Genomic DNA, 18,120 nt, shown 5'->3' on the forward strand with positions numbered 1-18,120 from the left:
ATATCATCCCAGTGTGGCTCTGGAAAGCAGTGACACTAGATTTGGACACCCCTGTTCAAATCTTACATCTACTTTGTTAGAGAAATCATGTTATACAAATGATTATTTCTCCTTATTTCAAGGAGAAGGATTTTGCAGGAAGAAAAGAATGATGTAAGAGTGTGTAAGTGATCTTGTGATAGCCACAAGAAATAACCTAGATGTGCTGAAAAGCTGCTTGGAAAGATGCACCTGATTGTTACTAAGCCCCCTTTTCTCTAATCTACTTTTGAAAATGACCTTGGSGTGTCCATAAAAATAACTTATGTTTTTTTATAGGTCCTTTACATTTCCAGAGCACTTACCTATAGTGTGTATTAGATTGTATATTCCAGGTGGGTTATTTGCAAATCAGTGTTACTTCCTGATGATTTCTATTCCATAGAAGTGTACTAATAATTTCTACTTGGATATTTTTATACTTCTGTTGTGCTCATTTATTCTACCATTGGGAGTGATGAAATTATACTGTGTATATTGTATTCCTCTTCCTTTTGATGTTGATTAACACCAGATTCAGAAGAATACTGGATTCTTACATGAAACATAGACATGCCAGACTTTTGCCCCAACTAATTTACAAAGACTTTAAAAAGTCTTATTAGACCACGCAGATCTAAATTTCCATTTGAGTTTAGTTAGGCCTTGAAACAGGGAACGTACATTTCAGAATCTCCCTGAGATACACACATTGATTCTTTTATCATAGGTTCTCATCTTCTGTGGCTTTTCTCTGAACTCCTTGCAGTTTGTCTATAGTGCTTGATCACAAGCACCCCCAACAAAGGATGAATATAGGGTTTAAAGAATGTTTTGCCAATTGCTTTATGGCTGCTCCTCYTCCATACTTCGTTTTATATCAGTTTTTGTACTTTTAAAGTGCAGTTATTGCATGGGAAATAACAATACTTAAATTGTCCTGCCTGAAGACTGAGACATGATCCATTCTCCAATCCAATACAGTGTCTCCAAACTGAGTGAAGTCTGAGAGTTCATAGCAAGAAGACTTCAAAAAACAGCTGCTTTGAGACTCAAGATTCAAGACAAAAAGACAAGAGACGGCAATACAAATAAATATTTTATAAGATAGCAATGTGAAGTTTAATTGATTTAATAAAAACCACAACAAAGCAAAACATTTCTGCTTTTTTTCAATTAAACAAATGTATAATAAATCATTACAATAAAAAACTCCAAATACAATACACATCTACCATACTTCAACTTCTAATTACATTGACTGTAAACCCCAATTTATTTAAATCCTATTTGAATATCAGTATGTGCAAAATACCTGTTGCTTTTTTTTCAGGAAGTTCATAAGGATGGGATGTACTTTTTTCATAAACTGTGATATGGCTTATTTAGTGGCACTGTATTAAAGAATTAACTTCCCYAGTATACTGCTACTTTGCCTCTGAGCTGAATGTACTCCCATGCTGTACTAAAGTGTTCCCATTTCTTGTCAGAACCAATACAAACATAATCCAGTGTTAGGTGTGCTTTTCCCAAACTAATACTGTGCTGTCAGTTTTCACCTCTGAAAATTTGTCATGTGATCCATACATCCAAAAAGGAAAGAAAACAAGCCAAGTTTGTTACTACTAAATGCAGATATAAATCAGATCAGTATTCATAACTGAATATCACAGCATCTATTATAGGGCAGAAATTTTCCTTTCTGATCCAAATGCAGAACTACTTTTGATATCAGTGGAAGTTCCTCACAGAGATCAAAGCACAGAATAAACAAGACGTAAGAAACCAAATTCTGTCTGTCTTTTGAACTTTTCAGGTCATATTCTTGTTGCCCTTGGCTTGTCTTATGCAAACGACTCCAGAAACATGCATAAATCTGAGCCTGAAGGTATTGTATCTTAGTGGCAATAATCACAGGCAAGTAAAAGGCAGATAAGAGATTTTATCCTCCCATATACATTCACGTTCAGGGATTCCGCTGCGAGGCTAAGCAGTTCAGTTTTGTGGACTCTGAGCTGTCAGGATAAGGAAACAGTCTTTTCATACTGCCTCTTCCCTCTACCAATGTAAGAAAAGGCCCAAGAGAATGCTACCCCTGTAGGGTGGTTACAGTGTTGTTTTCCAGCGTAGGATCGTGGATTCCTTGACTTGTAGAAATGGAATGAAATAGGTTACTGAGCTTTCTTGGGTTTTGTTTTATTCATAAATCTAAGTAGTGAGGTACTGCTGTTTCAGTGGCACTCCTGGCAGGATATCTCCACTACTGTGCTTGAAGCAAAGATGAAATAAAAAGGTCAGAGATTCAAGACTGAAGAGATACTGTGCATCTAAAATTTCTGCTCCATACTTTCCTGCTAGAAGATCTATGTATTTTACACGTCTACAGATTATATTTGAGGGTATCTCCCTACCAAGCATACTTTCTATCATTCAGTTTTAACAATGGAAATCAATCATGAAAAATGTTCAATTACAGCACATTTATTAATTATAATTAGAATGCATGCTAATTAATTGGCCTTTTAATATGAATCAAATGTTGTTTTAGACATTCAAGAATATTAACAACAAAGTCATCTTACAACTCAAAACTTCGTAAAATAAATACCTGTTTCTAAGGTATGAAGCCTATTCTAAAATACATTAAAGATAACCGATCACTTAAACACTTTGGGTCCAGTTTTGTGTCTCTAGTTAAACACCAGAAGCCTGGGCAAGGATTGGCCTGTCTGGGTCTCTGAATGTCCAGATTAAAGCTAAGTTTCTGGTCTGGGTACCGTAAATTTTGTGTTTTGCAATGTTTCTGAAGAGACAATTCTATAAAAGAATTCAACTATCACTGTATGCATCAAAGTTTAAGATACTGTATGAAAATGACTATTGCAAAAATACTGTATAGTGAATTCAGGGATCATGGAATGCTGGCATGATCAGCATTAGAGACTTTAATTGAAATACTGAACAGTTGATGCTCCATTTAGAGTGCAGGTACTTCGTGGTACACAGTTATCAAAGGACAACATTGATCTGTAATTTGTGAGGTATCTGCAGAGCTGTGTTGCAATCTGTAAACAACAATCTTCAAACAACTTTGTCTCAAAATCATAATAAATTGAATAATCCAGTACAAGGGAGAGAGTGAAATACATGTTCTGTAGGGCAACTACTGCACATTTTGCAGCACCAGTTCTCCCTGCTGCATGTTACATGATACAAATTAACACATTAAGGATTCTATTTGATCATTTTGATTTTGCATTTATTGCTCTCAGTCTTTAACTACAAGATAAAGAATAAGGCAGCAGTTCCCAAAACATACGAAATTAGGCACTGGAACTCTGACAACTTGCACAGGTTTTGCTTATTTCCTGTTTGTAACTCTGAAGCTGGACAGAGCATTTGTACATCCCAAATGTGTTCAGCAGCAGTTGTCTGGCCTTAGACTGAACTTCCTCCCATTTAGATGAACTACCAGGAACTGGAAAAATCAAAAAAAAAAATAATGAATACAGTTCATTCCTCAAGAAGCTTGACAATCCTGCTGTTCTTGTATCTATCACGCAGTCTTACCAACTGGAATAATCTTTGTTCACACTGATGGTATTTATCAATTTAATACTGTACTATGGCCGATATGTACTACATATATTATTTTACACCTTTAGGCCTACATTCCATCATTAGAACTGTATCTTGTTAGAACTGTGGATCTGGTAGATCAAAAACAATCAAACTTTCTTACTAAGAATTAATATTCACGCACTGCATGAGATGTGTAAACCACCACGTTTTGACAAAACACAGTGTTAATTTTCAGATTGTTCCACATACTAGTTCAGAACTTTGCTGTATCTTTCCCTACACAATGTAAGGAATTTCTGAAGAGAAATACTTTTTTCCACTCAAAGAATCCATACCGAATGTTTCAGTATGAATGCATTTTCTCCTTGCACAATTTCCACTTAAACTTTGTCCTTATCAAATGAGGGGTTCTATGCCTTGCTGTACAAAAGCAAAGTTAGTAGATTTTTTTTTCCCATGATGATGCTTCCTGAATTTACTTAGTGATAATATGAAGAGAAAGTCAAGAGTTTTTTTTCCTATATTTGGACTTAATCTGGAATTATGTTATGCACCATCTTACCTAATTGCAAGTGAACTATGGCAGTTGTTTTTCCTGCAGTGAGAGACCAGATATTTAAATCTTCTATAGAATAAACATCTTCAATTTTCATCAAGTCTTCCTTAATACGATCCACATTCAAATGCCTTGGAACTCCTGTGATACCAAATAAGAGGTAAAGTTAACTCTATTTTCTGCAAACACTCACTGGCCTTCAAAATAAGATGTCATGGCAGAGCTCAAAAGTCAAGAGAGTTTATAGTTTGTGTTGAATTTGAAGTGATTAGTAACTTCCAAATTATCAATGGAGAAGAATACACAAACTGGCATACTGAATAAATTCAGCGTGGATACAGAACTTGTACTGGAATTGTACTGCTGTCTCAGAAATCCATTTGTCCAGTCCAGAATCCTGTCACTGGCAGTAGCCAATGTCAGATCATTTGGCTCAGTGTACATCTATAGACACAACTTCAGTGCAACACCTAAATACTAGTAACTGCTTAGACCAGACTCTTCAAAGGGAAGTATAATTACATATCAAAATGCCTAAATAACATTTCTTCCAAACGTCAAAAATTAGTTGTTGGTTAATGACTTGAAGCACAAATAACCATCACTTTTAAATGTTTAGACTAGGTAATGCAACTAGGAATATTATTCATGTAATACATTTTCTAATCCTAAAAGCTCTTTGTTCTGTTACTAGAACTTGTCAAAAATATACATGTGGGGAAGATTTGCTGTTCTGCATTGGTTTCAGCTCTGAATCAGAATTGAAAGCCAAATTGTTGAAAGGTTTTATGGAAATAAATATTTTCTAAGCCCAAATCGGATATACTGAAATAGAATTTTTTAGAATGCTTGAACAAGCTGAAATAGTATTTTTTCCAAAGGAAAATTTTATTTTAAAAATACTACTAAAAACAATTAAAATGTTTATTTTGAAAGGTTATCTTAAATTATTATTTATTCTAAAAGCTAAACAGTATCTGATGGTCCACTGTACAGCCAATTTCTTCTCATTGCAAGTCTGTTTCCCATGAGGATTTCCTTCAAAGTGTTCGAGTAATGCTGTGAAAAAACCTACAAATAGTTAACAAGACTCAAGGGTAAGGGGGAGAGGACACTGTAAAACAGTATTGCGAAGGACAACCAGCTCCAGCTGAATAACCTTGATGAAACCACAACACTTTGAAGAATGTGGGTAGAGGGGTAGACAAGACAAAACCCAGAGTAACCTTAGGTTCATTAAGGCTTATTAACATATTATACTACACACTCCTAAATGAATAATGAGATGGAAATGGCATGATAATGATGTTACCACCGCCTTCTATGCTATTAACAGGAATGTTAAAGTGCAAGCACAGAGTGAATACATGATGTAATGAAATTGTAACCAATAGAAAAATTTGTATAAAGTACTCCCTGAAAAGTTTGTATAAATAAAGAACAAGAAGGTGTGCTAGCTTTATGGATCTACCACCTAGTACCTATCTCTGTGCAGAACTCAAACAGTATCTTGAGGCTGTGTGTCTATTGGTTGCTTGCACACCAGGTAAGAGAACCCAGTTTTGGGACAACAAAAGAATGCACACTCCATTATGTGTGATCATCGAAAACTAAAGTCAGAATCTGAAAACGATATAGTCTGTCTCTTGCTGTCTCATGACACTTCTTTTTTAAGGTAACTGGTACCTCTTCAAGTGATTGTGATAATCCGTCTGCAGTGGTCAATGCATATAACTGTCTAATAGGGCTGCATCTTTACAAATCAATAATTTGTAAAGCCCTTCTGGCTGTCTTATTTTCAGCAGCTACAGCAACTCTGTAGCTTCCCTTCTCCACCCTTTTGTTGCACTAAGAGCAGAATCAAAATCTGAGGTGATCAACACTGGCTCAAAAAGCAGTACAAATATGTTGGAAAAATTCAAGCTTCTGTATACTCTGGATAGTTTTGTTTCTATCATAGCTTATCTTCCAGCTTTGTAGTTTTATTTATATATATTGTGAGGTATTCAGCCATTTGCTTCTCAAATTTCTTCAGAATTCTTGTATAACTCTTCTCTAGACCTGGTGCTTTACTGTGATTTAAATGATCTGTTTGTTCCAATACCAAATCTTCTGAAAGTTCAATGTCTAGGATTCTCTCATATTAAATGCAAAAATTCCCCTTTAGTAAAGACTAATAGAAAAATTATTTAGCTGCTAAGTAACTAGCTAATTGCCTGGTATTATTTCTACAGCTTGCATCATGCTGTTGGCTAGACTGCCATGCTGGGTTCTAAAGCTGTATTAGAAACTAGAATCTCACTACTTGTATTTGATAATCATATGAATTTGAAGTTTAGCATTCCTAGTGTAATGGTGAAACTTTGTTAAAATTAATACTGAAAGCTGACGTAACCCCAAAGTCTCTGATTTTTAGCAGTAGTCTCCAGTATAAATACATGTCTGTTTTCTGGAGTTTCTGAAATTGAGTTAGTAAAGTATCTCAGCGAACATGAAAACTACCTTTCATCACTTGTAATAAAATCATTAATTCAGACATTTTTTGACAATCAGGATGCCTATGCAAACATCTACAACTCAAACATGTTGAATTTTATACACTGTTAGTTCGTCATATCTGTTTTCTTTGGCTAAATCTCAGTTGCTGCCTTGGAACTAATTGAGATTTCTTAAGCACATTTTACCATTTTTTGTCTTCTGAGTGAACTTCCTCAGTTGTTCTTCCTAAATGACAAGAAAGGCACTAACACTTTCGTTAGTTGAAAGTACTAGATTAAACTGAAATAGTGGTCTTGCTAGTTACAATAACACAAAGAATGTTGCTGGCATTTTTCTGTCTGACTAAATCTCCACAAGGGATAGGATTATTCAGCTTACATTCAGCATTCTCCCCACCTCTCGTTTTACACCATTCTTGACTTATGCTTCTACTGCTGCTACTACAGAAACTACACAAGCGATACAGCAGGAGCTGCAGAAAAGGTGAAAGCAGGACAGGCATGAACCACTTGTGCAGCCATTTGGCCTAGATTTGCTGTCTCCTTTTACATGCATTCACATTCACTTTACATACAAGTTAAAGTGAAAATACAGAATTGAACCTGGGCAAAGGTTCACTTAATCCAGCTCATGTCCATTGCAGAGACATGAGAAAGTTCTGTACTTTTCACTTTTACCCTCTCTGGATTCTGAGTTACCTGTGAGCAGAGCTAGGATTCATGCCATTCTGGCAAAGGTCAAAGCAGCATAAAGGCTGCTGCAACTTAGATCAAGAACTCAAAGACTGTAGCAGCAGCAGGATTAACAAATTCTCTAGACACAACCCACATTGTTAGAGGTGGTGATCATGTAAAAAANATTTCTCACTGGTATTTGACATGTAGTACTGCAGATTGTACACAGATCTTACCTTCCAGAATAATGACTCCTGTGTCACACAGAATTCGGACTGTTGTCAAAACCACCAGTATGGAGAATACATAAGTACATATAGGATCAGCAATCTTGTATTCTGGCTGCAAGGGAAGTCCCAAATTGTTAAAGGATGTATGAAAATACGTTCCTTTAGATGTGACTCAAAATACGCACTTTTATTTCTTACGAATTTTTGTTTAAATAGTTACAAAATGCGTAAGAGAGAGATAGTTTTCACTTATCTTGAGTGAATTACAAAGCTTGTAACAGAATGTCACAAAATACTATAGAAATTTTTATAGCTTACAAGTCTCTCTTTAATTTAATCATTGGAGTTTACAAAATTCCACCCTCCCTCAAAGACTAGCCATTCCTTACCTTGAAGCGTATGATGTATGCAGCTACAAGAACACCAATACTTTGTACCAAGTCCCCAAGAGCATGTACAAATGCTGCTCTCACTGCTAGGCTGCTGTGTCCATGGCTACTGCTGTGGGCTGTGTTAGGAGAGTTCAACTGAGGAACATGAGAGTGAGGGTGTGAATGGGAGTGAAGGTGGCCAGACTGATTCAGTAAAAACCCCATTCTGAAAATGAAAGAAGAAAAACACTCCAAGAAGCAGGTTTCAGGGTTCTTTTTTTTTATATATAAATACATATAAAAAAGAATGGAGAAAGTACAATGTTCAATGTAATTCTCATAAAATAAGGGAAATGAAGAGGTCCAAAAAATGCCATCCAATGAGGAAGTTACAGGACTAATTAATAAATTAGTACAGTGTACGAGTATTAATGGAGAGAGATCTTACATTAAGTTAACTGCAACACCAACAGCTGCTGTAATCAGCATGATATCGCCATTTATTTCATAGTCCATATGGATAGTTCTTTGAACAGCTTCATACAAGAGGAATGCCATAAGTATATACACCAGCAATACACTAATGACGGCTGATAATACTTCTGCAAACAGAAAAGGAAATGGCATTACAAAAATGAGTCTCAGATCTATTTCCTATTAAAAAATATTTATAATGTGGACAGAGCCTTAATTATTTTAACACTATTTTATGCTTATCATAACACTAATAAGTTGTGCAGTAATTCAGATTTAGAAACTAGGATTAACAAATGGAGTAGTTCATGCTAATCAGCTACTTCACACTTTTCTGTCAGTTTATCCTTCATAAGATTTTTCCCTGATTAAACTAAAATTTCTGCACAGACAATGACTGACTTCATCAGACTACCTGGAACTTTTGCCTGAGAAGTCACAAAGTCCTGTCCAGGGGAAAGGAAGATAGGGCATCTGAAACATCACCAGCCCACCTACAAACCAGAGAAAGTTTCATTTCAAATGTCCACAGTATTAAGCTGGATACAGAGATGATTTTTAGGTATTCTTTACTGTTTAGAATGGAGAAAAAGTTATAAAAAGATTAATGCACTGAACAAACTCATCACACAGTATTAATACTTAGACTCTTGACAATGCATTCATACACATTTATTGTACATTTCAGCTAGGAATCATCGCTTAGTATTAGTCTCTGTATTGCTCTAATATGCTCTTTGAATGTTATCTGATGGCTACCAAATGTTTGTATTTTTTATAAAGAATATTGTTAAGATTAGGATTTTTGTTTTAGTAATTTTTACATCTAAATAAAAAGAAAATTAGACAGTAAATAAAAACTGATACCTCAGTGCCCTGTACCTCCAGCAGCCTTTTGTATCTCTGAAAAGTGGTTATAACTCCCCCGAAGGCTCCTGCTGTTCTGATGTGAGCTAAATGGGGCTGTATGTTGAAAAACACTTTAAGCTGGCACTGCTACTGAAGGAAGTATTGTCCCCCTTTTCCCTGCTGTTTGTTCCCACTCTGCACACCCTACCTGTGCCAGCACAATGCCCCTGGAACTGGCTCAGAGAACCAATATGCTATAGTCAAAGCTACTATCTTAAAATCCTACAAAAATAATTTATTCTCCTTTAGGGTCCACTTGTGCTGATTATAGCATAAAGAACGCAGCAGTAGAGGAGCAGGAAGCAGGATCCAGAGCCAAGGTAGGAACACTGTTTATGGTTATGGTGTCATTTTATACTGGCAAGCGTGTGAAACTGTGACCCACTAACACAGAATGTGAGCAGTGCAGAGTCATCAGGCCTCAGGAACGTTGTGAAGATCACCAAAGTGGTGTAGCACATAAATTAGTGACAGGCACAGTTCTCCACGCTTCAAGGATTTCCACTTCACACAAAATTGCTCACTATATAATCTGTATGAGTAGATGGGCTCCACATAGGACAGTTTTACAGACAACAAAGAAACCCAAAGCTCTTCAAAGCTGTTTTTGAAGGGGACAGTTCTCCTCCATCTAAACCCCATGATTAAACTACTCTGTCCCATGCTGAAGTATTACCATGCTAAGTTATAAGTAACAGATGCAAAGAGGAAGGCTCTTCCCACATCCCCATGCTGTGGAGTGGCTGCTTCCAATATGAGCGTGCTTCACAGACACTAATGCATCTTCCTCCTGAAGAGAGGTAGAGGGTGGTGGTTTATTTTGTAGAGAATTCCTGTTCTGCTAAACTGTTCACGTTCTGTGTGTAAGGTGGTTTTACAACACAGATAAAAATTGTCTTCCTTAAACTATAAACTTGTGAGGTAGAAAGAAAATTTGTCTCTGGTAAGGCTAGGTATTATTGAAAGGAACTGCTGCTTCAAAACATACAGTAGTCTTGCTTATAAAGGCACTCTTACATATTTTTTGACTGTTAATCACTCATGGTTCCCTTTCTTTGGGTAGGCACTATATCAGAATATCCCTTATCAATAAGAAACAAAAAAAAAAGCATTGTTAAAAAATAGCATTAAAGCCTCTCCAAAAAAAAAAACACTGAAGGATCATACAACTAAATTATCACAGTGTATAGGTACAAGGGATAAATGAAGCTTACATGAGGTAACATTTCATATTTTCTATCTTTTGAGTATGTGCAATAAATTTTCCGATGAAATAAAATTTMATTAGGAGAAGCAAGTTGCTTGAACCTAAAATATTTCAAAATATCTCTCATTCTAAGGTAGGAAATACCACCTAAATTCCTGGCACATCAGCCTAGGAACCAGGAAAGCTGGGGTTCTCCAACCTCTCCCCGAGCGTCTCCTTTTGTTTCATTTCACCCCACACCCTGCAAGTTCCTATTTCCAGCTTTTTATTTATATAAATATATGTACGTTATGTACATATACACACATACACACACATATATACAAATAAGCTCCATGTCAGTTTCTGCTCTTTCCCAGATGTTCCTCCCAGTCCACTGTGCTCACACAGATAAGCACCCTTGTCCACTTTGTCTGAATCCTGGGACAGGGTAAGAAGCTGTCTGTAATGTTCTACCATAGGAGCGTCTTATTCACAAGTTTCTGCTGGGCATATGCAAACCGTTATGTACCAAAACGGCAATCTGACAACATGCAGTCAAATTTTTATGGGAAGACAAAAGACACACTCCTGTTACAGCTTTCTTCTTTTGCCCACTCCTCTATGGGCTGCTGTAAAGCATACGGGTATTAGAGCTTTTTGAATAGGTCACTAGACTACTTTTAACAAAAACGTATCTTTCCATCTAGCTTCATATTCTGAAATGATTGATCTGTTGCAGTTTAAATAAAAATAAAAAATTAAAAAGAAAAGAAAGAAAGAAAAATCAGATGAAGCCATGACACCTGACAGGGAAAACTCCGGCCCAAACAGTTAAAAAGACTGTTTCAGTTATAAGCAAGTTAATACAGGATCTTAGAAAAAAGCAGCACTGGGAAGACCTTAATGCTAGCTCCATTGTATTGCATGCAAATCTGCAGCCAGGACTGAGAATTTCTAATCATTATTTGTAATGCTCATTAGTGTCACTTGTCAGGTCATTGGGATCTTAGCCTCCCTGTGTGAATTCAGCGATCAGAGATGAAATTAATTTTGCTTTGAATTATAACTGTTGTTCATCCTTTCTCTGTACTCTGTCCTGATTTATTCCACAGCAATAGCAAAATTTGACTCTTAGCTATACTATAGCTCTGCGACTGTTTATCTGAGAACTGCCTCAGTTATCTCTGTTCTGAATCTGTCACTGTATCATATAGCTTTGATTAATGCAGAAGGTGTAATTTCCAGAAAAGTATTGTCTCCTTTTTATTTACTGAATATTAGAAAAGAACATGCAGCTATAATAATTATCTTAATATCACCAAAATCACTTGATCCATAGGCTGCATTTTTAACATCATTATGGGAGGAGAAACGCATGCCAACACATTCAGTTGTTTGGTGATGTGTTAATGCCTGGATGAGTACCAGCATTGCCAGGCAGTAACAAAGCTCTGAAAAGCAACTGTCACAATCTCAGATGATTTCAGAACAATACGAAATGGAATCATCCATGCAAGCAGTGGCATGCTTTATAAAGCTTCGTTAAGATAATTTTTTTAAAGTTTTTCTAGCATTCTTTTTTTAATTTGTGAATTCATAGCACATTAGCACCAAAGAAATAATATATTGTAATTTTTAAATCTAAAACCATGTTTTCTGTAGTGGAAACCACTATTTTCCTTGCAGTAGCTTTCACAAAGTCATTGTCATGTTGGCATTGTAGATTTGTGCTGAGATCTTTCACTTCTTTTGAAATTAACTGTGCAAAGTCTGTCATTACTAACATTGTCTCTGCAGGAATGGAAAGATGCCAGATTCTGTATCTGTGGTTAGATCTGCTCTACGTCTTGCTGAAAAGGAGACATCTCCACTTGGTGAAACAACACTATTTATGACTTCAACAATGTATACAATACAGCCCTTTTCAGGGCTGTATTGTTGCACTGACTGCAAGACTGCAATTTCCATTATTTCATCTTAACTTTTCTAACCTATTCCTGAATCTGTCAGCTTCCTTTTTACCACTGAAAAGGCAGTACAACCACAGATGGACCATACACTTTATGTATGCAAAGAGAATTCAAACAGATGAAAGTAGTGCTAATTTTGTTCTACATTTGATCAGATAACCAGTAGATTTGATGTCTTGTTTTTACCATGCACATGGTTACAGAAACCAGTTTGAAAATTCATGGTTCTGCAAACAAAAGTGGTAATAAGCACTAGAAACATTGTTCATTTTACAGTTTTCGTGCTTACTATGTGTACAGGTTATCTTAAAATTTAATGCAAAGCAGGTCAGCCATGAGACAGTTCTTGTACATATTCCCAGCTTTGAACAAATGTTCCAAGTTTTTCTGTGACAGATGCTCAGTCTTTAACATTCTGCTATGTTCTAATGTATCTCATTAGATTTAAGCTATTGTTGAGCTCATACTATTTGCTGACAGGCTTCTTACAATATAGAATATTTGGGAAAACATGCTACAGCAAAGATACAGCATAAAAGCAGCTTTGTTCTGTTGCCAGCATTCATCGAGGTGTAAAACTGGGCCCTCAAGCCATAATGTTCCAATCAGGCAAATAACCCTCACAAATGTGGCTTTAGGAGACTGTTCAGTCATTCTGAATCTGAACCAGGCCATCTTCAGTACATGCAAAGCCTAGATCTAGGTTTTGGGGTTTTCATGCAGGATGGGTCTCTAGGAAGTGATTTTTTCCATAACTGAGTAAGATTTTGACGGTTAAATACAAGTATGTCATATTTTTCCTAAGATTAATTGCTCAAGCTTCCTGTTTTAATTTCAACCATAGCATGTTCATTCCACATACTAATTGGTTTTAAAAAGGTTATAAAGACATATAAAGTACTCTAAAATTATTTTTAAATGAAGCTAAGATGACGTACAATGTCTAAATACTACCAAACATCCTTGTGCAGAATATGAGCAAATGCCAAGGGCATACTTCCAAGGTCAGGTTTCAGTATTAGGGGGAACTCTTACCACAAAATTAAAACTTCTTGAAAGAAAAGTTTGTAATGGGAAATGCTGGCATTGTTAATCCATTTGTGCTAAAGCCTCAAAGATCTTTGCTAGTGTACAGAGTTATGCATTCATGCATTAGTGACTAACTGATGACATATGACTAGAAGTGATGGAACTGTTGAATTCTATTGCTGTTCTAGCAGCCAAAGAAAGAACTGCATATACTGACTACACAAGACTGAAATTCTTTGAAAAATGTATATTATAGAACATATAGAGCAGAGGTAGCAAGCGGTGATGCTAAAAATGGATCTATTTCATGAAGTATGAAAGTTGAATTATTATTATTATTATTTCCTGATACAGTTATCAGTTACATGAAAGCATCCTTTATCATCTTGTATTTGCAGCTGTGAAGTAATGAATCCTGAAAGTACCCTTCCAAAGTTTAACTCATAATACTGTTTATACTTGTTTTACAGACAAAGTAAAGTAACTTACTGTATCACATACCACAGGATGTTTTGATCACTGATGTCTGTGTGTTTCTGGGAGTGCAACAGGTACTAACTTAAGAGACTTCTTGCAGACCAGAGCTATGCTATGATGCTACACTCTACAGAACTTTTTAGCTCTGGATTAAGATGTCATTAGTAATGCTGTATAGAAGCTTTTTCCAGTGCCATAATCAGTAGCAATGAAATCAATGGGATTTCATAAATCAGACCCGCTGCTGACAAACTGTTTTGGACTGACATGTACCACTTCTGCTGCGACAGACTTCTCAGTGGTAACTGTCACAGAAGCAGGAACAGTGATACAGCAGTGAGTGACCACTGAATGTACCCTGTTTTGCTCAGTTCCAAAGTTGCACAACAGCCTGACCTGCTGTAACCGCCCCAATAACTATGGATGGGTTGAGAAGCATGGCTGTATACTGTATATCCCAATAATCAAAAACACTTCCTCTTTAAGAAGGAAAATCAAACTTCAGAAATTCAGAACATAACTGTGAATTTGATAAATCCTAGTTCCACAGAGACTGAGAGGCTAATTCTGCTCACAGTGAGTGAAACCTTGCCATCAAACTTGACTTCTGACAGAGATTTAAAAATAAAAAAAAAAAAATTGATGACCAGAAAGTCACCAGTATGATACTCTCTATCAAAAGGAGCTATGACCAAAACTTGTGGAGAGGCCAGGCCAGATATTGCACCATAACTAGCCACCTTTAATTTTAGCCATACTTGGTAGAGCTCAGGCAAGGTTAGACAGAAACAAGCGCACATCTGAGCTCTAGTATACAGCAGATCTCTCCCAACCACAATGGCCAAAGAAGCAAAAAGACACCAGAGTTAGGATCCTAAACATAAAGCTATTTTCAGATTTGCTACTACTTTCTAGTATTTATTTCTGTAGAATTTGATTTTCTTTACCGCTGTTGCCTAAAATACAGTGTTAATAGTAAAAGCTGGTACCTACATACCTAAGCGATGAAATCCAAAGGTGAACCTCTTTGTGGGAGACTTTGCAGACAGCCAGAGAGCAAGCAGGGTCAAAATAATTCCACTAAGGTCAGTTAACATATGAAGTGCATCTGTCATAATTGCTAGACTGTTAGCAACATATCCACCTGAAAACAAATTTGGAAAAGTCAGGACATGAGACTAATGATTCTGGATAGTATACTCGTGGCAGTTTACAGTTGCTTGTTTTTAAAACACTGCATTAAGCACATGGGAGTATTCTTACAACACTGAACAGATACTTTTTCCCCTTGCAGTCAACATGCGATGCTGTAATTTAAACCTACCATAATTACAAATGCAGTGAAGTGTGCCCTCTGTTAAAGTAACAGGGATTCAGTCCTGTAATTCCCACTGAGATTACCTGTTTCATAAGGTTTGCAAGCTCAGGCCTCAAATAGTTTAATATCTTTTCTCTGTATAGTGCATGTGTTTAATCAGCAGATCCTTCCATGAAACTATGGCTGTTAAATCTTTTGACACTATGAAACATAGACAGAGATCCAGTGACTCAACAGCAAAGAAATTCACCCTGCCCTCTCTTTTATTTTTACTACACTATCTTTTAAGTTTCATTATTACCTGTCTTAGCAGAGGTGTACAACTTCTGCTACTATATATTGGAGACAATAACTTTCACTTGCACGGCTTCTTTCTTTGTTATTTATTACCATACTTTTTCTCATAATTATGAGCTGCCTAGAGACAAATAACCTCAGATCAAAAGTTAAAATTTTCATTCTGATTCAATCGTCAATGTTACTATTGGATGGGCGAGAGGGATCTCAACAATGTGCCCCTCTCTTAAAAATCCCTTATCCAAATGGGGAATCAAGGACAGGCTGTGTTGTCTTCCATATGTGTGAAGGTAAGCCCATTTTCTCAGGAAGGATTACATCTTTAGTATCAGTTCCACAATGGCTTAGTTTCTCTTTTCACCTTGAGACTGTCATTGAACCTGTAGGTTCTACTGAGCAGAGCATGCAGCTGGCGTGCCATTTGGCAGGCTTCAGGCTCCAACTAATATTTCAGGCCAGAGATATCTTTGTATACAATTAAAAATGTCTTACTGAAAAATCAGAGGTAAGCCATGAGGAACAGAAAAAGGAACTTCAGAGTTCCCTTTTAYGAGTGGGAGTCTGTCTGCCTGTCTCTATACGCACACCTGCAGATAGAGCTACACTCTCCTCCCCACCCAAATACAAAGAGCATGGCTGCATATTGTAGTGGTACTCTCCCTAACTATTGAAGACAGAGCACCTTATTCCAACCTAGCTCCCTTCCTCCATTCCCTTTCTTTAGCATTCATAACTTTCTACTCAAATTCCTCTGAGGCTGAAATTTTCCAAAGGCCATCACAGCTCACGGATAATGAGCTGAAGTTTAAGCTTTAGCAATTCAGCAGCTTTTTGAATAAAATAAGTTATACCTTTCCTTTCTGAATTAATTTGTATTCTTGCATAATTAAAAAAATGACTTAGAAATGAGAAATTTCTGTTTTATAATCAATACAGAAGAAATAATTCATGTCTAAGGACATTCAGTTCAGTAGTTTAAGTGTATGATCATTTAAAGAATGCTTGTTAACCCACATATATTAAAATCTGAATTGATTCAGTCCAAGATGAATCAATTTCATTTCAGCCAGTTTCTCTTTTACGTATCTTTAAAAATAAAAATATAAAGAGAGAATTCAAATACTGCAGCTAATTTTAATGCAATGAAGCTTAAGAAAACAACACTAAGATTAATAAATTTGGAAAGTGAAGGTTCTCAATTTCTTGGCAGCTTGAGAAAAAAAAAAAAACAAAAAAACACAGACATCTACAACCCTTACAAATAGAAGGCCCAACGGCTCAGCACCATTTCCACTGACCCTTAAAGGAGGACAACAGTCCTCATCCCGGATGATCAATTAGGAATCTCTAAACATATCTGAACACATCAAAACCCCAGTCAGAAAAGCTAACCAAGATACGCGGCATGTTTTTCATTCTTGATGCAAAATGTTCCAATAAAGTCTAAGTTGTTATCTTATCTTTTACACTGACTGTTTATCAAATTTATCAACAAGCACTGAAGTGGACTAGGTTAATGAGCTTGGCTGTACTTTGGAAAAAATATGCCAGTCAAGATTTCACAAAGCTTGGTTATTGAAGCAAAGTTTCCTTCACCTTGACATCAGTAACAGATAGCAGAAAGGGTTTTACTGAAGAATGTAACTGTCTGATAGGGTCTTYGGCCTTTTCGTCAGAAACTCAAATCTGTCAAGAATCATACAAGTCAGTTAAAATGTCCTACATGATCAAACAAATTTTCCCAAATACCTGAGCCATAGATTTATTCCAGATGTTCCAAAATTTGAAACCAATGGGACGAAATACAACACAGGGTTGGAGTAGAATGAATTAAACAGGTAGGGCACTGACCCACAACTTGAAGGCTCCATCTTTACTTGTTTTGCTACTGATTACCTGTCCTAGGACAAGTCATTCAGGTCAAGATCCATAAAAGTATTTAGAGAGTTAGTTCCCATTTATTTTCTGTGGAAGTTGGATGCACAAATACATTGTGGATCTGAGCCTTAATGCTTTATGCCTCAGTGCCCAAATAATGACAGAGGGATGCTAATAGCATACATAGACCTGATGACTGCGAGTCCATACTACAGTACTAATGCTTTGTACAGACAAATCAATCACCCTGACCTAAGCTTGCAAGCTTTTCCTGGCTAAGTGAGAAGCAATGATGATACAACACTCATAAGAAAAAAGATTTACTCTCAACACATTTCTAGTGCCATCCTTATATTAGCTACAGAGGGTGTACAATACTGTGAACCAAATCAGAAACCTCCAAAGATACAGTCTCAGTGACTTCAGCATCAAGTTGTGAAGAGCTCAGGAATACTATTCAGTAATCCCATAGATGGATTCAGTCATCCTTCAGATGGATTAAATTCAGCATATATCAGGACTCTGATGTGAATACAGTCAGATAAAACCATTCTTAGGATAAAGGATCTCTACACTTGACATAAGATGCTACATCCATTATCAAATTCGCCTGAGTTCATGCTGAACCAAAATCTCAGCTAGAACAAAA

General features: G+C 36.4%; 2 protein-coding genes across 3 annotated transcripts in view; one reads left to right on the forward strand and one right to left on the reverse strand.

The window, feature by feature from the left end:
- Window positions 1–18,120, forward strand: part of BLOC1S6 (biogenesis of lysosomal organelles complex 1 subunit 6) — a 39,711-nt gene that overhangs the window by 7,796 nt on the left and 13,795 nt on the right. Inside the window, exons 3-5 of one of the 2 annotated variants that reach the window (XM_085303439.1) lie at window positions 9,563–9,633; window positions 10,880–10,950; window positions 12,300–14,212. In XM_085303439.1, the coding sequence (XP_085159565.1) occupies window positions 9,563–9,633; window positions 10,880–10,950; window positions 12,300–12,483 (326 nt within the window). In that variant the 3' untranslated portion in view covers window positions 12,484–14,212. Of the gene's footprint in view, window positions 1–9,562; window positions 9,634–10,879; window positions 10,951–12,299; window positions 14,213–18,120 lie in introns of those variants that run through there. The other variant, XM_085303438.1, reaches the window with a different exon arrangement.
- SLC30A4 (solute carrier family 30 member 4) overlaps window positions 1,115–18,120 on the reverse strand; it is a 19,691-nt gene continuing 2,685 nt past the window's right edge. Inside the window, exons 2-7 of the mRNA XM_085303437.1 lie at window positions 14,976–15,122; window positions 8,379–8,532; window positions 7,949–8,156; window positions 7,566–7,671; window positions 4,163–4,297; window positions 1,115–3,496 (exon numbers count right to left, since the gene is read on the reverse strand). Of these exons, the coding sequence (XP_085159563.1) occupies window positions 3,342–3,496; window positions 4,163–4,297; window positions 7,566–7,671; window positions 7,949–8,156; window positions 8,379–8,532; window positions 14,976–15,122 (905 nt within the window). The 3' untranslated portion in view covers window positions 1,115–3,341. The remainder of the gene's footprint in view (window positions 3,497–4,162; window positions 4,298–7,565; window positions 7,672–7,948; window positions 8,157–8,378; window positions 8,533–14,975; window positions 15,123–18,120) is intronic.

Source organism: Rhea americana, unplaced genomic scaffold (genome assembly GCF_003343005.1).
Source record: "Rhea americana isolate MKP2758 unplaced genomic scaffold, rheAme1 scaffold_2, whole genome shotgun sequence".
NCBI lineage: Eukaryota > Metazoa > Chordata > Aves > Rheiformes > Rheidae > Rhea > Rhea americana.